Source organism: Neolamprologus brichardi, chromosome 12 (genome assembly GCF_056152115.1).
Source record: "Neolamprologus brichardi isolate AB-2024 chromosome 12, ASM5615211v1, whole genome shotgun sequence".
NCBI classification, from domain to species: domain Eukaryota; kingdom Metazoa; phylum Chordata; class Actinopteri; order Cichliformes; family Cichlidae; genus Neolamprologus; species Neolamprologus brichardi.
The window spans coordinates 1,005,739-1,023,929 of record NC_142115.1 but is presented as its reverse complement, the minus strand read 5'-3'; the positions used below and the strand labels follow the sequence as shown (position 1 = coordinate 1,023,929).

General features: G+C 42.7%; 1 protein-coding gene across 1 annotated transcript in view; it reads left to right on the top strand.

The window, feature by feature from the left end:
• Positions 1-18,191, top strand: part of abca2 (ATP binding cassette subfamily A member 2) — an 89,262-nt gene that overhangs the window by 60,304 nt on the left and 10,767 nt on the right. Inside the window, exons 27-40 of the mRNA XM_087848854.1 lie at positions 2,916-3,137; positions 5,076-5,178; positions 6,846-7,171; positions 9,619-9,832; positions 12,625-12,730; positions 12,811-12,922; positions 13,018-13,078; positions 14,745-14,919; positions 15,009-15,124; positions 15,631-15,778; positions 15,996-16,119; positions 16,408-16,540; positions 17,585-17,705; positions 17,836-18,014. Coding sequence (XP_087704980.1) covers positions 2,916-3,137; positions 5,076-5,178; positions 6,846-7,171; positions 9,619-9,832; positions 12,625-12,730; positions 12,811-12,922; positions 13,018-13,078; positions 14,745-14,919; positions 15,009-15,124; positions 15,631-15,778; positions 15,996-16,119; positions 16,408-16,540; positions 17,585-17,705; positions 17,836-18,014 — 2,140 coding nt within the window. The remainder of the gene's footprint in view (positions 1-2,915; positions 3,138-5,075; positions 5,179-6,845; positions 7,172-9,618; positions 9,833-12,624; positions 12,731-12,810; positions 12,923-13,017; positions 13,079-14,744; positions 14,920-15,008; positions 15,125-15,630; positions 15,779-15,995; positions 16,120-16,407; positions 16,541-17,584; positions 17,706-17,835; positions 18,015-18,191) is intronic.

Sequence of the window (18,191 nt, the reverse complement as noted above, 5' to 3'; positions counted from 1 at the left end):
TCTAACTTACAGTATAAAGTGCCCTGAGGCGACTGTTGTTGTGATTGGGCGCTGTATAAATAAAACTGAATTGAATTGAAAGAAACCCTCCGACCCCCCCCCCCCCCCCCCCTTTCTTAAAGATGGGAGTCACCACCCCAGATCTCCATGCAGTGCTGCAGAGGAGTATCAATCAAAACAGCCCCACATTACTTTACGAACTCAGAGCAAACCTCCTCAACCCCAGGGGCATGGGCAGCTCTTGGTCCTCTACAGAAGATGTGTCAGTGGATTAACATGCTTAAAGTATTCCTTGCAATGCCTGACTACATCATGAGTTCAAGTCAGCAGCACCCACTCCCACTGCACACTGTGTAAGTAGTGCTCTGCTTTCCCCTCCTGTACCACTCGTTTGCCAGAATTGCTTCAAAACAAACTGAAACTCTGTTTCCATGAAGTTTTTGCTTCAGTTACTGCACGAGCCACATTCTCTTGGTCTGCTGGTAACCGTCCACTGCCCACAGTGTAGTAAGCCCAATAAAAATTCTTCTTCAGCTTCAGGTTTACCCTTACCTCCTCTGTTCACCATTTGGTTCAGGGATTACCACCACAACAGGCAATAACATCTTTGCCGCAGCCTCAGCAATGGAGATGGAGAAAATGGTCGATATAGACTCAATATCAGCCTCCTTCAGACTGCTGTCAACATTCTAGTTGAAGAATTCCCAGAGCGGAGCCTCTGCCAGGCATTCCCAGGGCACTCTCACAGTACATTTAGGCGTGCCAGGTTCAATATCCTCCCTCACCACCTGATCCTACTCATCACCAGGCGGTGGTCAGTTGGCGGCTCTAGTCCTCTCTTCATGCGAATGTTCGAAAAGATCACAGAGATCTGTTCTGGATAGATCAGAAATCTGATGACAATAAGACAACTGATCATCAACCTATGGTGTCCTGGTACCATGTGTGTGTATGGGCACAAACTGTGATTTGCACAGAAGCCAAAAACAGAACCTGCCTGATCTGGTTCGGATCAGGCCATTCCTCCCAGTCACCCCCTTCAGGTCTCACTGTCCACGTGAGTGTTGAAGTCTCCCAGTAAGAAGAGTCACTAGATGGAGCAGTGACTTGAACAGTCCAGGACCTCTCCAGGAGACTGGTTCCAAACCAAAGCCATGTGTTGAGCCTGCTATAGTCAGCCAATATCGCTCAACCTCACACTCACTCAGACTCCTTCCCCACCAGAGAGGTGGCATTTCATGTCCCAGCAGCCAGCCTCGGTATCTAGGGATCAGACTGCCACAGCCTCCATCCCTGACCACCAGTGTTGGTCAAGTTACTTGAAAAAAGTAATCAGTAATTAATTACTGATTACTTCCCCAAAAAAGTAATCCCGTTACTTTACTGATTACTTATTTTCAAAAGTAATTAATTACTTAGTTACTTAGTTACTTAGTTACTTTTTAAAAACATGATTTACAACCTGAATAGGCGATAAAGCGATAGATCTTTCAGCCCAATTCTACTTTTTCTACATAATCCATCATACAAAATGTAATCGAATGGAAAAGTCTCTTTTTAAAACTTGTTCTGTTAGTTTTAATCTTTTAACTTTATGCATGAAGCAAAATTTTAATTATATGCACCATTCTCTGACTGGAAGAAATTAGTTGAACATTTAAACCTATTTTCTGCACATTCCAGCACATCATATATATATATATATATATATATATATATATATATATATATATATATATATATATATATATATATATATAGTGTTTACACTCACTCTTTCAGATGCAAGTAAAACACAGCAGAAAATAAATAAAGTCAAAGACTAGCGGTCCTTTTGCTCTATTTTCACCTGTAAAGCAGGAGTAGGGTAGGCGGAGGGTTATCCTGGTGCAGGTGTGCCGCAGCGGTCAGTGGAAGGATACGGCAGTTTCTCTGTGAGTTTCCCTTTACGTCGTAGCGCACTCGGTGCTTGCTTGGAAGTTTAGGGGTTTTTTCGCTGTAAAAAGAAGTTTTCTTCCCACGCACAACGGACACTAATGTTTTTGTCACTTTTTACGGAATCAAACTCAAAATAAGGTCAGTACGTCCACGCTTTAAACGCTGCACGCTCATACTCTCTCCCGCACTCGATATATGATCCATTGTTGATCTGCACACAGCTGTTGTCACACACGTGGCACTCGCTTACGTCACTGTCATGAGACATTCTCGCAAGAAAATCACGGTTTTAGTAACGCAGTAACGCAGCGTTCCTACGGGAAAGTAACGGTAATCTAATTACCGTTTTTGCAATAGTAATCCCTTACTTTACTCGTTACTTGAAAAAAGTAATCAGATTACAGTAACGCGTTACAAGTAACGCGTTACTGCCCATCTCTGCTGACCACTGCCTGACACATGCGATGTTTGAATGGATAAAATGTCAGATGGACAGAACATCTGTGGAGGGATAAAGATGGGATTCACAGGCACTTCCATGCATGTCAAACAGAATTTAACTGAACAAACAGGTGGTAAATATTTATCTAAGAGGACTTAAAGTTGAATGTTTTTAAAGGAAAGAATAGACTTTTTGTTTTATAAAAACACACAGTTCTCACTCTCATCATGAGTTTAGATGCTTCCATTAGAAAACCATGAATCTCATGGCTCGTTTCAGCTTTTAGTGACTTATATTGTCAAAGTTTAGATGAATATTTTCATCAGTTTATTAGTTAATAAATGCAAGTTACAATGTTACAACATGAAATGTTTTTTTCTTAGTTTTTCTTTAGATCTTTTTTCTTTTCATGCTTCTCGAATAAAAATGCTCATAGTGAGCAGAATAGTGTGAGCACTAAAGAATCATTGTGATTACTGTTCTCATCCAGATTCTGTCAGTTTGTCTATTTCATGTTTTAACTTTTCCACGTTAGGAGATGCAGAGAACCCCTCGTCCCCAGAGCCAGAGGTGCTGGAAGGGCAGGGCACGTTCAAGCTGGAGGGTTGGTGGTTGAAACTGAGCCAGTTTCACGGACTTATCATCAAGAGGTTTCACTGTGCCAAGAGGAACACCAAGGGTCTCTTCTCTCAGATCCTCCTGCCTGCCTTCTTTGTCTGTGTGGCCATGACCGTGGCCTTATCTGTGCCCGAGATCGGTGAGATTTCACTCGTCCTTTGGTGGTTTTAATATTGCTGCCGTCCTGCCTTACCAAGAAGATAAACAGGACTGCAGAAGTTGTCTGTATACTGTTAAACAGTTCAGTATTTAGATTATGGTGAATACAGTTTTGTACAGAGCTCTTAATACTTTAACAGTCTCTTACAAATAAACTGCTGAGCGGGCTGTCAGCAGTTTAGACGATATAAGTTGTTGTGATTTGGCCATATGTAAATAAAACTATTGAATTTCACATTCATCGAACAGTCTTTGTTCATAAACATCTTCCTAAAATAGAAAAACTTAAAATACGTGGATCAAACTTTACAAAATGTTTGAACCAAAGTATTAAAATGAATCATGAAGGTGGTACAGTAAGATTAGCAGCAAAGACACCGAGTAATAGAATAGAATAGAATAGAATAGAATAGAATAGCCCTTTACTGTCAAAGGAGCTTGCAAAGAAAAGCGTCTGGACTTCTTTAAGTTACTTGAAGACGTTTCACCTTCATCCGAGAGGCTTCTTCAGTTCTAAGGTCAAATGGTGGAGAGTCCCAGATATAAACCTGGTGGGAGTGTCAAATGGTTTACTTTACTCCTGCACGATTGACAATGACATTAAAGTATCAATGGTAAGACAGCAGGAACAAATATACACAAACAAGAGAAAGGCACATATTGGTTGCAAAGCGCTTAGAAGTAGTGATAAGGACTCTGAGTCCACGAGTGATGACTGATGAGGGTTACTCACACCAGACTGTTGAGCTGGGTTGGCAGGGTGGTGTGTGGGGGGATAGTGTCTGAACGGCACAGTTTGTGAGTCTGGAGCGAGGAGGAGTTTTACACACAGTGCCAGAGATCCATGTCCATTTCCTGCAGCAATCAGCTGAAATATTCAGAAAAGAGCCCCCATATTTGTAGCAGAAACACATACATATGTGAGTGTGTTTCATGTTTAAATTTCACATGTTATATAAGAACAGAGCAGCGTCGTTAAATAATCATGTTATGCTTTCATGCTTAGAAACGGAGGGCATCAATAATCACAGACTGAACGCGTCACTTTGTCGTCTTGTTGTTAAGTTTGGCTCATTGTGACTCGTGTTGCTTTTTGTGGAGCTCCTGCAGCTATGAAGAATGTGTGATACAGCAGGGTGGAGGGTAGCATTGCTGGTGAGCATGCTCACTTCAGTCGATATTTAAATTATTTGTTTATTTTTTCATTCAACAGTTAAAACAGTGGAGCTACTAAACCATAGGTGTCAAACTCTGGCCCGCGGGCCAAATTTGGCCCGCAGCCTAATTACATTTGGCCCACGAAGCCATACCAAATTACTATCAGAGCTGGCCTGCTGGTATTATACAGCTGATATATATATTGTTTAGTATTAAGCTTTGCTTGTTCCATATTCAGTTTTTCAGCAAAACGTGTTTGAGTCCATAAGAAAAGATTCATTCTTATATCTGGAGGAATAAATATATTTCAATAAATATTAACGTTAGCCCGCGACTTTGTTCCACTTTTGAATTTTGGCCCACTGTGTATTTGAGTTTGACACCCCTGTATTAAACTAATGAAATACTTGGTAAATGGACTGGTTCTTATAAAGCGCTTTTCTACTCTTCTGAGCACTCAAAGCACTTTACACAACTTGTGCATTCACATTTTTCTAGGTGCTTTCTAAGTAACATTCACACACACTCAGAGCAATTTGGGGTTAGTATCTTGCCCAAGGATATTTGGCATGCACTAGGGGAAGCCAGGAATCGAACCACCAACCTTCCGATCAGTAGATGACCTGCTCTACCTCCTGAGCTACAGACACCCCAAGTGGGTTTCTGGGGCTCATTGCACTTTATTTTTACAATTAGCTGTAAAATCTATGTAAAAAGATCCGTGATTAATGGATGAATGTTCTGTGTGATTATTTTACAGGAGATTTGCCACCCTTGATCTTGTCCCCATCTCAGTATCATAACTATACCCAACCAAGAGGCAACTTCATCCCTTATGCCAATGAAGACAGACCCCAGTACAGGTAGAATGATGTTTAATTTACTGATAAACTTATATAACTCCTGCAGACTTTTATAATTAAAACTAAATATTGCAGATGTTTCTTTGACAGTGAAGTCACATTTCTCAGCTGTACATTTACCAAACAAACTGTTTGTGTTTGACTTCTTTTCTATTACTCGATATTAGAAAAGTAACTGCTCATGCTCACTCTAGTGCACGCTAGCCTGAAGTAAAGCAAGTACAGCAACTTGATTGACAAATAACAATGTTTGATATTTCTGTGAATTAAACTGGAACATCGCGTTATGTTTTCAGCAAATAAAAATTCAACATGCTTGATATTATTTATACTAAACTGTCTGTCAGGTTTAATTAGCGTAGATGCCCTGATTATAATAAGTCCCCACACTGCTGTAGCAACTTGTCTTTTGCTTAGTAAACAGCTGCATATAAGAAAGCTCTACCAAGACATATAAAGGGTTTCTGGTGGTGAATCATCTCCACATCAGTAATGAAAGGATTCGTTTCAGTATATGTGGCTAAATTGTTGTGTGATGGTTGCAGTGAGACCAGGGAACTATATATAACGATATAGCCTCGTGTTAGCAGGACTGTCAGCGATGAGTGTGCCAAGCATAACTATGGTTCAGGGTCATGGACTAACTCAATAACCTCATATATTATTCCATGGAGTCACCTCGACCTGTAGCAGAGCTTAGCAAGGTTGACCAAAAGAGATCTTATTAGTCCAAATTAGGGATGCAACGATACCAATTTTTTCAAACTGATACGATACCGATACTTGGATCTGAGTACTTGCCGATACAGAGTACAAAAACCGATACCACACACACACACACACACACACACACAAATGCAATGAATTGGAAGACAGGTTTTATTTTATTCTCTGCCGATAAAAAATAAAATCTTAATAAAAATGACCACAAAAAAATTTCAAGTGAAAAATAAGCACTTCTGTTAAATTATTGCAGAGTCTCCACATTGTAATTTAACAGAATATCACTGAACTATTGGCACTGTCTCGAGCTTTCAGAATAATAAATAAACACTTCTGTTTGGAATAAAATAAATACAAATTAGGTTTGAGAATAAAATAAACTTTTAAATTATTGCAGAGTGTCCATATTGTAAACAAACAAACAAAATAACGAAATATTACGTATTTATATAAACGTATTTGGCATTGACGAACGAACTCCCCATCTGCCCGTGGATCATCAGTCCACTGTGCCGTTAAACCAAGGACTGACATCGCGCACACACTGCTTGTCTTTACCTCTTCAGAAAGTTTTGGCACCATTATGTGTGGGCGGCTGGGAATTTCATATCTCACTCGCCTAACCCTGTGCCTGTTTAGCCCCCTAGTGGCCAATCTAAAAAACTACAACAGAAATGACCAGCCACCCTCTGACTAATGAAATAAGTTGGTATCGGTTCATGGTATCGGTTAACTTTTACGAGTATGAGTACACACACATTTTACAGTATCATACCCGATACCCGATACCAGTGTCGGTATCGGTGCATCCCTAGTCCAAATACTGGAGCCTTCAGACGCTGAAATAAGCTGAATTCTGGTGCACAGCAGCATTTTGCTCAAGTCAACATTGACACAGTGGAACAGAAAGAAATGTGACTGACACATCTTTGGTCCACTCTCAGGAACAAGCTGTCACCAGACGCCAGCCCACAGAAGATGATCAACTCCTTCCGCCTGCCCTCGGGTATCGGTGCTACTTGCATCCTCAAAACCCCCTTCAACAGCACCCTGGACCAGCTGGCACAAACCCTCAACCCCAATGCCAATAACTCCAAAACCCTAGCTGCCAAATACTTTGATTCTATGTGTCTGGACTCCTTCACTCAGGGCGTCCCCCTCTCCAACTTTGTCCCCCCACCACCTTCGCCAGCACCTTCAGATGACCCAGACTCTAATTTTGAGGACGGTCTGTGGAACCTAACAGTCACTCCTCCAATTACAGTTCATAGTAAGTGCTTCCATAATATGCGTGCGACCCATTTAACATATGTAGCTCTAGATCTGAAAATCAAGACTTGACTTAAAACTAAAATAAATTAAAGGAACACTTTGGAAACACATCATCATGCTGGATGTCTACGGTGATGTGGTCCAGGTAATATATTAGGAGTGAAGGATGATGATCAATCTACAGAGGGCTGAAGTCAGAGTGAAAAAATGATGCAGCATGTGAGTCTGTTTGGTGGAAAAATTAATTGCAGCAAATGCATGCATGTATGCATGCCTGAAAATGTCGAAATATCCTTCTAATGAGATGACAGTCTCCTGGAAGATCTCCTCCCAGATCTGGACCAAGGCTGGTCTCTTGGACAGTCTATTTGAAGGGAAGACTGGGGACCACTAAGTAGTATCAGTTCCTCTGGGAATTGCCTGGATGCACCAGGAGGAACCCAGGACCCAGTGTCAATGACAGCTGCCTAGCCTGCATAGGCTTGTGTATCTGCCTGACCATCACTGACTAACCAGCAAACTGGTCATACTGGTTGATGTTACAGATTGCATAACTTTCTCTATGGCTTCTCCGGACCCGTTCACGTCTGTCTCACAGTAATAATAACAGCACCACTGCTGGACCTGCCAGTTCTGGTATGGTTAAAGGCCAGTCAAGCTCCACAGTGCTGTGCAGTGACCACAGGGCCCCACTAAAGGACCTCGGGCTCTCAGGCCCTGCTGATGATTGTTGGGTTGGAGACATTGACAGCAGTGGGCTGCTGGCTGTCACTTGTAGGTCTCTGGCAGCACTCATCCTGTTCCACCTGCAGAAAGGAGCAGATACTGGTACAGCTGATGGGTTAAGGACTTTGTGCGGTCCTGTCCAGCTATCCCAGCCTGTGTCTCATGGCATGCTGAGACACAGATAACCTCTGATAATGAAATGTATTGATGTGCCTCGCTGTAGGAGTTGGCCTGCCTGTGCAGCCTCTGTAGGGTGCAGGTAGTAGGGATGGGTATCGTTTAGGTTTTATCCGATACCGGTGCCAAACCGGTACTTTTGAAACTGTGCCGGTGCTTAAAGAATGGAGAACACAAAATTGGTCCAAAAACCTCTTATGTTCAGCTGTTTTTTGTAAAAAGATAACAATGTTAACCTTTTCTGCAGCTATGGGGCATATATGGTATCACTCTTGGCTGGAAGCAGCTTAAACAATGGAAAAAACACAAACTTTGTCCAAAAACATCTCATGTTTAACTGTTTTCCACTTTTTCTTTGGTCATTTTAGCCTTTTTGTCCAGGGTGAAGGGAGTATCTGCCATCAAACAAGAAGACAGCTGCATGTAGCTATGATGGTGTTTGCTAGTTCACCTTACATGCATTAATGTAATAACGTGGTTAGCCTACTCAACGTCAATTACACACGAACAACATTAAGCTACTCACGCAGAGAAGAACAGCTGCTGCTGCATCATCATCCTCATCATTTCTGCTACACTGGCAGGGCTAGGGGCCAGGACTCTCCTCTTCGGGTTTTTGGGGGATGTTGCTAACTCCGGGTCAATAACAGGCACCACACCCGCAGTAGATGTGCTCGGTGTGAGGTCTCGCAGCAAGCTATCAAATACGGCTTTTTAAAAAACGCTATGCATCGCCAGGTGTTTCATCAGATTCGAGGTGTTACCTCCTTTGACAGTATCACCGTATCAGCTTAAAGCACTTGTTGCAGCTGCTGAGTTTGCATCTTTTGCTGTGAAGTACAGCCAGACTTTGACCGCTTCGCCTTGGGCATTTTTAATCTGTAGCTCTGCTCTAAAAGAACGTACGTACCTGGACCCGCCTACTATCCTCGGAAACGTAAAATGATTGGCTAGAATCCAAAGTGTATCACAGCTCAGGGAAAAAAAGCACCGAAATAAAGCACCAAAATGTGCGCTGCTTTTCGGTCTGGTTACCACCGTTTATGTCAGAACCGGTGCCATCATGGCACCGGATACCGGTACCCATCCCTAGCAGGTAGTACTTCATGCCACCAGTAATGACGCTGCAGTCAGAAAAGATAAGGAGACAACACTGTCAGTGGCCTTAATCTGAAAACCATTTCTGTTTGGGGGTTGTCTCGTTGCCCATCTAGTCCACCTGTTGTTAATATTATTAACACCAAAGCAGCTGAAACTGATTAATAACCCGTCTGCTCCTTACCTGACCAGATCACCAAGTTTAATTTATGTGATGCCATTCTGTGATTACAAAGTGTTCCTTTCATGTTTTTAAGCAGAATATTGTTATTGTCTTATTATATTTTGCTAATATGGACCAATAGACACGTATAGTGATGCCTACATGGACAGTGTCTTGGCTCATTGGGAGAGCTAATAAATAATTTCTAACGCAGTTAGTGTTTTTTCTGTTTTGAGAAAAAGATCAGCTGAATGAATGATGACTCTTTCACTTTTGCTTAGAGCCCGTTACATCTCCACCTACCTTTCCCTTGTCCATCCATGAGCCGGTGCGCTGCGTCTGCTCTATGCAGGGGACAGGCTTCTCCTGTCCCAGTGGGGTCGGAGGACAACCCCCTCTCATGAAGGTGGTGACCGGTGACATTATGGTGGACATCACAGGCCGGAACGTCTCTGAATATCTGCTTTTCACATCAGACAGAGTGCGGCTGCACAGGTAGGACTGCTGCAACTCTAAGGAAACAGCCACACAACAGAAATACTGACAACATACTGCAAACTGATGCTTTGACTTTTCAGTGTAGAATCTAATTACACAAAATACTGGTTGGATCACCTTAGTTTAAACGGAATTATGACTTATATGTTATATGCAATGGGCTGCTACTGGGACCTCCTGAGCCTGAGTAGCTGCGAGCTCCCCTCAGAGTACACAGCAGGCATCATTGTTGAAACGTGTGAACACAGAGACACAGCATATAAGGCAGAAACAGAGTTTGTACAGTTCTTTATTCTTCCACACAGCCTAAGCTCTCTTAGGTAATATGTCCGTGAAGGTTCTCAGTCATCCAGGTCATCGTAGTCAAAAGAGCTTGCAAAGAAAAGCGTCTGGACTTCTTTAAGTTACTTGAAGACGGTTTTGAGATCCCTTCCCAGACGCCTTAACGCCCACTCACATCCTGGGCCATCTGACCTCAGGAAATCACATGAGAAGGTGGGGCCAGGTTTCACAATGAACTCACCTGAAACTCTGGCTGATTGGGACCCACACCCAGTTTCACACCTTGGCTCAGGCGATTAGAGGATCATCAGGGGGTCCTTTTGTCCCTCCGTGGGGGGAAACTCCCACTAGGTTTATATCTGGGACTCTCCACCATTTGACCTTAGAACTGAAGAAGCTTCTCGGATGAAGGTGAAACGTCTTCAAGCAACTTAAAGAAGTCCAGACACTTTTCTTTGCAAGCTCCTTTGACTCTCTTAGGTAATCTTCAGGAACAGTTCTCCAGGCTTCTTGAAGGATAAACCAAAGCTCTTCTTTGGCTGTTGGCTGTTTTCATCATGTTCTCTCTTCCAGTTTTTGTCAAGATGATCCCACATTGCTTCAGTAATGCTTTGTAGTGTTTGGGATCATTGTGATGTCTGTGAAGGTTCTTAGTTCAGGTCATTATAGTCTAAGGAGCTCAGAAAGAAAAACATCTGGACTTTTTTAACTTGCTTGAAGACGTTTTATCTCCCATCCAAGAAGCTTCTTTAGTTCTAAGAGCAACTGGTGGAGAGTCCCAGATTTTTAAGCCCTATGAGAGTGTCTCTGAGAGAGTCATGGCCCCGGTATTGATCCTCTGCCTAATCACGCGAGCAAAGGTGTGAAAATTGATGTGGATGAACCAGTTTGTGTCTGAGTGTGTGGCTGGCTCTGAAGTACACTGGGATGTCGTGCTTGGAGAAGACTCCTGAATTTCTCTAATAAAGCTGCTGCATGAGGGCTGACAGTGCTGTTCTGTTTGTCCTTCTGATCTTCTTTTCTGTGCATCTTTGCTGACTTAATGAGCTTCCTTTACATGTGTGTGTTCCTTCTTTTTCCCTTCAGGCTTAGGGCTGTGGTGGCTGTGGCTCAGGTGGTCGAGCAGATCAGCTACTGGTTGGAAGGTTGGTGCCTTCCCCAGTCTGCATGTCAAATATCCTTGGGCAAGGTACTGACCCCAAGTTGCCCTCCGATGCGTTCATCAGAGTGTGAATGTGTGTGAATGTAGATTAGTTTGTACTTGTGTTTAGTGCTTGTGTGAATGGGTGAATGAGGCATGTTGTATACAGAGCTTTGAGGACTCCGGGAGAGTAGAAAAGCGCTCTATAAGAATCAGTCCATTTACCATCAGGCTTAGAGGGAACATGTTCTGCCCGGTGGTGTAGGGTCCTGATTACTCCAAGTTTGTGTTCCAGAGGGTGATGGGAGTCAAACAGGAGGTACTGGTCCGTGTGTGTGGGCTTCCGGTAAACTTCGATGTTGAGGTTGCCATTCTCTTCAATGTGCACAGCGCAGTCCAGGAAAGGCAAACAGTCGTCCTTTGTGTCTTCCCTGGTGAACTTGATGTTTTTGTCCACAGCGTTGATGTGCGCAGTGAAGGATTCCACTTCTTGTGTCTTGATTTTGACCCAGGTGTCGTCTACATATCTGTACCAGTGGCTGGGTACTCTTCCTTTGAAAGAGCCAAGAGCTTTCCTTTCCACTTCCTCCATGTAAAGGTTGGCTACAATAGGTGACACGGGGGAGCCCATGGCACAGCCATGTTTTTGTCTGTAAAAGCCTTCGTTGTATTTGAAATATGTAGTGGTGAGGCAGAGGTCTAACAGTGTGCAGATCTGATCGGGTGTGAAGTTGGTCCTGTCCTCCAAGGAGCTGTCTTCTTGTAGTCGTTTTCTGACAGTCTCCACTGCCTCCGTGGTGGGTATGCACGTGAAGAGAGAGACTACATCAAAGGACATCATGGTTTCATCTGGATCCAGGGTAAGTTTCTGGACCTTGTCAGTGAAGTTGGTGGAGTTCTTGATGTGATGGTGGTGTTCCCTACAAGGGGCGCTAGGATGGTGGTGAGGTGTTTGGCAATGTTGTATGTGGCTGAGGTTATGCTGCTATCAATGGGTCTGAGTGGGACTCCTTTGTGGATCTTTGTAAGTCTACAGGGTATTACATCCCCTCCGTCATGTATGATGAAGAAGCTTCTCGGATGAAACGTCTTCAAGAAGCTTAAAGATGTCCAGATGCTTTTCTTTCCGAGCTCCTGAGATCATTGTCATGCTGAAAAGTAAATCATCAATAAGACACTTTCCAGATGTTATCAATGGTGGATCAGTATTTGCTGGTACTTTTCTGAATTCCCAAGTCCATTAATTTTGCAAGTCATACGCTCTTATTGTAATTGTGCTTTGCTCTTTGGCTACATTTCGTCTTGATTTCACATGGATACAGTAACATGCACATACTGGTTTTCTGTCAAATTAATTTTGTTACAGATATGGTGGTTTAACAGTGGGCAACATTCAGAAATCAATCCCAACATCTTTTGGGAGAAATCTACCACCTATGGTTCGCAAAATAGCGGTGCGCAGATCAGCTCAGGTAAAGACAAAGACGCAATGACTCTGCACTGGACAGGTACAGTATACCATACTGCTAACAGTGCATCTTACTGTGTCCAGGTTCTCTACAACAATAAAGGCTACCACAGCATGCCAACGTATCTGAATGTCCTCAACAATGCCATCCTGCGTGCCAACATGCCTCCCTCCAAGGGCAATCCTGCTGCCTACGGTAGACACGCCAGATATAGCTGCTGAATGAAGTTGTGCCAGTTTGGTTGGTTATTTTTAACTACACAACAGATTGTTTGTTCTGTTTGTTTGCAGGAATCACAGTAACAAACCACCCGATGAATCGCACCAGTGCCAGCCTTTCTTTAGACTATTTGTAAGTGTCTGTGGCTTTACCTCATTATTTATGTGATAGATTCACATTTCTGTTCACGTAAACGATGAGTCTTCATTGTTGGAAGCTCTGGAAGAAGAGCAGACCGTCTACTAATCAGAAAGTTGGTGGTTCGATTCCTGGCTCGTCTAGTCTGCATGCCAAGAATCCTTGTTCCCCCATGCATCCAACAGAGTATGACTGAGTCAATGTTATATAGAAAGCACTTCAATAGATGAAGGACAGAAAAGGTGTTTGTGTGAATGCGGCAGGTTGTATAAAGTGCTTTGAGTGTTCAGATAGAATAGAAAAACCCCGATGTCAGAACCAGTCCATTCAGCATTCATCAAACAGAAAAGTTAGTCATAGACTTCCATAATCCTCAGCAGTAAAACACGGGGGGTCGTCACCCTTCATGGACGCTACTTTGTGAACACGATAACTCAAGAACAAGGCGACATATGATTCTCAAATTGATACCATAGGTGCATCTCCTAAAAGTCTCAGATGAGTTTGGATCCTGTTGACCTTGACCTCAAGTTCTGCTAGGAGGCGTAGGAGCAGCGCTGGCAGCTGCTGGTATTTTGTCTCTTCTCTTCATTGGAGTTGAAGTATCTGAATTTTAGGAGCAGGACCACGCCTCCAAACAAGCTCCTTTAGCTTCTTATCTATACATGCTCCCCCAGCTCTACAAGCAGTTCATTCTCGTTTTCGTGCCCCACCCTCCCTCCCCTTTTTCAATTCTTTCACTTCTCATTGGTTCATGGGGGATCTGCCAGGCCCGGGAGCCGCCACCTGTCCCCTCTGAAGCCTTCCCCAAACTGCAGCTCAGTTCATGTTTAAGCCATTCACCTTTATCTACTACAAACACTGTCAAACCTAAAATGAGGACGTAGGTCCAGCGAGTGAATCCAGCCATATGGCTGATGGCTGCTACTCCCTGAGCCTGGTTCTGCTCGGCCTCTCCTCCTGTTGAAAAGAAGTTCTCCTAAATGGGAATGCTTCTCCTGGGCTATTGTCTATTAAACCCCTTTTCCATTCAGATCTACTCAGATCGACTCGGTTTTCAGGGTTTTCAGTTAGGTTGTAGTACCTGGTACCAGGTACGTGTTTAGTATCTGCTCGCCCGGGTTCCAAGCAATCCGAGCAGGTACTAAAATGTGACATCATCAGACTGAATGCCACCGATTGGCTGGTCAGTAGCATCACTTGATGAGTCATGAGAGCGTCGGTTTCTATCACATTTAACTTACCTACTCACAGACGAAATGCTGGTTTGGCAGCACGTAGTGAGGCTCCAGATGCTCCAGATGTGAAGTAACTCCGGACGTCTCACACACCACAGCTGCTCTATCACGTGACGCATACTGCTCCGACGTGCTGAAGTCACTACCTGGGTTATGTGAGGTACTGATATCAGATCATCCATCCCAGTTATAACTGTGCTTCAGAAAAACAAATAGCAGAGGAGCCACAAAGAGGCCTGAGAGGAGGACAGATACAGACAGAGATTCCTCCTTTACTGTAAAGATTGATGCATAGCTTTAACTTCAGAGTTTTGCATAACTTTATGAATTTTTCTATCAAAAGTGCTTTGAAATGACTGTTGAGAACCAAATACTGTAAACTGAATTTGAACGAGCTCTCCTCCTTGTTTTTGTACCTGCAGGCTCCAGGGCACAGACGTAGTGATTGCCATCTTCATTATTGTAGCCATGTCCTTTGTCCCAGCCAGCTTTGTGGTTTTCCTAGTAGCAGAAAAATCCACGAAGGCCAAACACCTGCAGTTTGTCAGTGGCTGTGACCCAGTCATCTACTGGCTAGCCAACTATATCTGGGATATGGTGAGGATGTTGCAGATGTGAACGTCTTACTGAATGCTTTAACATGTTTGCAGCTCCTGAACATGGTTTCTCCTTTTATCTGTCCTCAGCTGAACTACCTGGTGCCTGCTACCTGCTGTGTTATTATTCTGTTTGTGTTTGACCTGCCAGCCTACACCTCTCCAACAAACTTCCCTGCTGTCCTCTCCCTCTTTCTTCTCTACGGGTGAGACATCTGTCTGCACACACGATCTCTGCTCACATTGTTATGTAGTTTATTTGTATACTGACTTCCATTAAATAGACATAATATACAGTCAGTCCACTTCCACCACCTGCACTTTTCTTTGTAATTGTTTTAGTGCACAGTTCAGATGATTGGTGCTAATGCATTATATAAAGTAACATTTATAGGGATGCTTTTATTACTCCAAACATATTATCATCACTTTGCCTTTCTCTGATATCAGCTGCACACTTGTATTTTAACAGCTGTAATTTTATAGCATTAGCAAACTATCACATGTTGTGGTGGTTCTGGTACAGTGGATGTCTCCGGGAGCACATTTTGTCATATTGACATGCAAACTCAACTCTAGTATCATGCTAGGTAATGTCCTGTTTAGGTGCAGTTTTCACAAAACTCTACGACTCGTCTAAATGTAAATTAAATACTAAGATCTTTTTATAAACATGAAAACATATAGCAAGTTTCTTTCTTCCCCTTTTCAGTTGGTCGATCACTCCCATAATGTATCCTGCATCCTTCTGGTTTAAGGTTCCCAGTACAGCCTATGTCTTTCTCATAGTCATCAACCTCTTCATAGGCATCACTGCAACTGTTGCAACCTTCCTTCTCCAGCTCTTTGAACACGACAAGGTCTGTTGGCTTCTTATATCTTACCTCAAACGCCAAACGCCATCACTCGTTTCCCCTTCAACAGCAAAAGTACAAATTTGGAAGAGCAGGTGATCTTTGAGTTAGATCACCTGCTCTTCCACATACTGGAATAAATACTACAAAATGGAAAAGTATCTGACATGACCGTTGCTTTTTACTGTATTTCTTTCTTTTACTTCTTTTTTTCTTTCTGCAGGATTTGAAAAAAGTGAACAGTTACCTAAAGTCCTGTTTCCTCATCTTCCCCAACTACAACCTGGGTCATGGCCTGATGCAGATGGCCTACAACGAGTACATCAATGAATACTACGCTAAAATAGGTACAGTAAGCACCGAGCTGGCTAATTACAATAAAGTTAAATCTTAAACTATGATTTATTTAACAGAGATGAACCAACACCTCTTGCAAGAACCTGAAAGTTGTGCTATACTTACTTAAAGATTTACAAGGGTATTCAGAACACATTCTTAGTTTGGTGCTACAGATTTTATCACGAGATTTGTTGACAAAAAAGATTTACAGTCTTGCTTTTTTGTTTTATTCATAATGATTTTAGGAGATTGAAGTGCAAAGCTGCACATTAAGTTGTTGTAATTATGTGTTTTAGGGCAGTTTGACAAGATGAAATCACCGTTTGAGTGGGATATTGTGACTCGAGGACTTGTTGCAATGACAGTCGAAGGCTTTGTTGGCTTCCTCATCACCATCCTCTGTCAGTACAACTTTCTGAGGAACCCCCCGTGAGTTTCCTATATATAGTTTTGAACTGGATGCCTACCACAGAGGATCGTATTGTGAGAGATCTGCAGTTATAGGTGGCTGAGGACTGTACTAAAAATGCACTTACAATGTAAACAAAGAGTACGTTAAAAACACAACTAACCATGAATGACTTAACAACAGGAAAAAGGGGAAAAAACCCAGAACTTATGTACTGTACCAAGCCGGCACCAAAGCAGCTTTCAGATTGATGCTTCGTATATAAGACAAATAATGTAGTAGGGTTTCCTGCTGTTACACAGCTTTAAAATATCAGTGTGGCAGGGCGTGGTCTGAGGCGCAGCTGCTTAAACAAATAAAACAAAATAACTCCCCTCTCGCCCCTGTGAGCGGTCCAGCCTTCATGCTCGGGTCCTCTACCAGAGGCCTGGGAGCTTGAGGGTCCAATCCAGTTTTATTTATAAAGCAATTTAAAATACCCAGCACAGGACCAAAGTGCTGTAAGAAAATAAGTTAACAACAATAGAATAACAGGAAACAGCAAAAATAAGTAAATAAAACGCAGGGTCCTGCGCAGTATCTTAGCTGTTCCCAGGACTGCGCTATTCTGGACAGACAGGATCTTAGCTTAGGTTTAAATTGTTAAATGTTGTCATTGTGTTACTTAAATTTGTAAGTCTTGTCGCAAGTTTTGTGAGGTGCTTTTGGGATATTTAATAGATCGGATTACATTTTTTATTTCTCTCCGATATCGATCCAGTAATTTAGGTCAGAATCGGACCAACACCGATACATAATATCGGATCGGTCCATCTAATTACACTACACTACACTAAATACACATACTTTTAAAATACAAATACGTTTAAAAAATGTTGTTGTAGTCTTCACAATACAGTTCTGTAACTGCAGACCAAGGAGAAACTATGCTCATATCCCCCTTCTTATAGTTGATATGTAAAGACAAGTGGAATTACTGGCTGACAGAGTGAATACGCTAAAAGATGACTGTAAAGATGAGTATTAATTTTATAATTATTTTAAAGATGAGTATATGTGCTTAGGAGGGTGCCGGTCAGCTCCAAGCCCATCGATGACGATGATGTAGACGTGGCCTGTGAGAGACAAAGAGTGCTGCGTGGAGACGCTGACAATGACATGCTGAAGATCAAGAACCTAACCAAGGTTAAACTTTACTTTGCTAACTTTTACACAACTACATATCTTAAACTATTCGTTCAGTTATGCCATTACTTTAAAATGATCCTACTCTGTTAAAGTGGTCATTACTATCAAAACATTGCTTGATCCTCAGGTATACAAATCCAGAAAGATGGGCCGTATCCTTGCAGTGGACCGCCTGTGTCTGGGCGTCCGGCCCGGAGAGTGCTTTGGATTGCTCGGAGTGAATGGAGCTGGGAAAACCAGCACCTTTAAGATGCTGACAGGAGACGAGTGCACTACTGGAGGAGAGGCTTTCATTAACAGGAACAGGTTAGTGGCTGCAATAACAGAGTGCACTGTAAATGTTACTGTAGCATTCTTAGCAGATACTTTAACAGCAAATGACATCAGACATCAAATACATGGGCACTGACTATAGTCTGGGTTTGTACTGCTGAAGTGATGCCAAGTGTGTGTGTGTGTGTGTGTGTGTGTGTGCATGTGTGC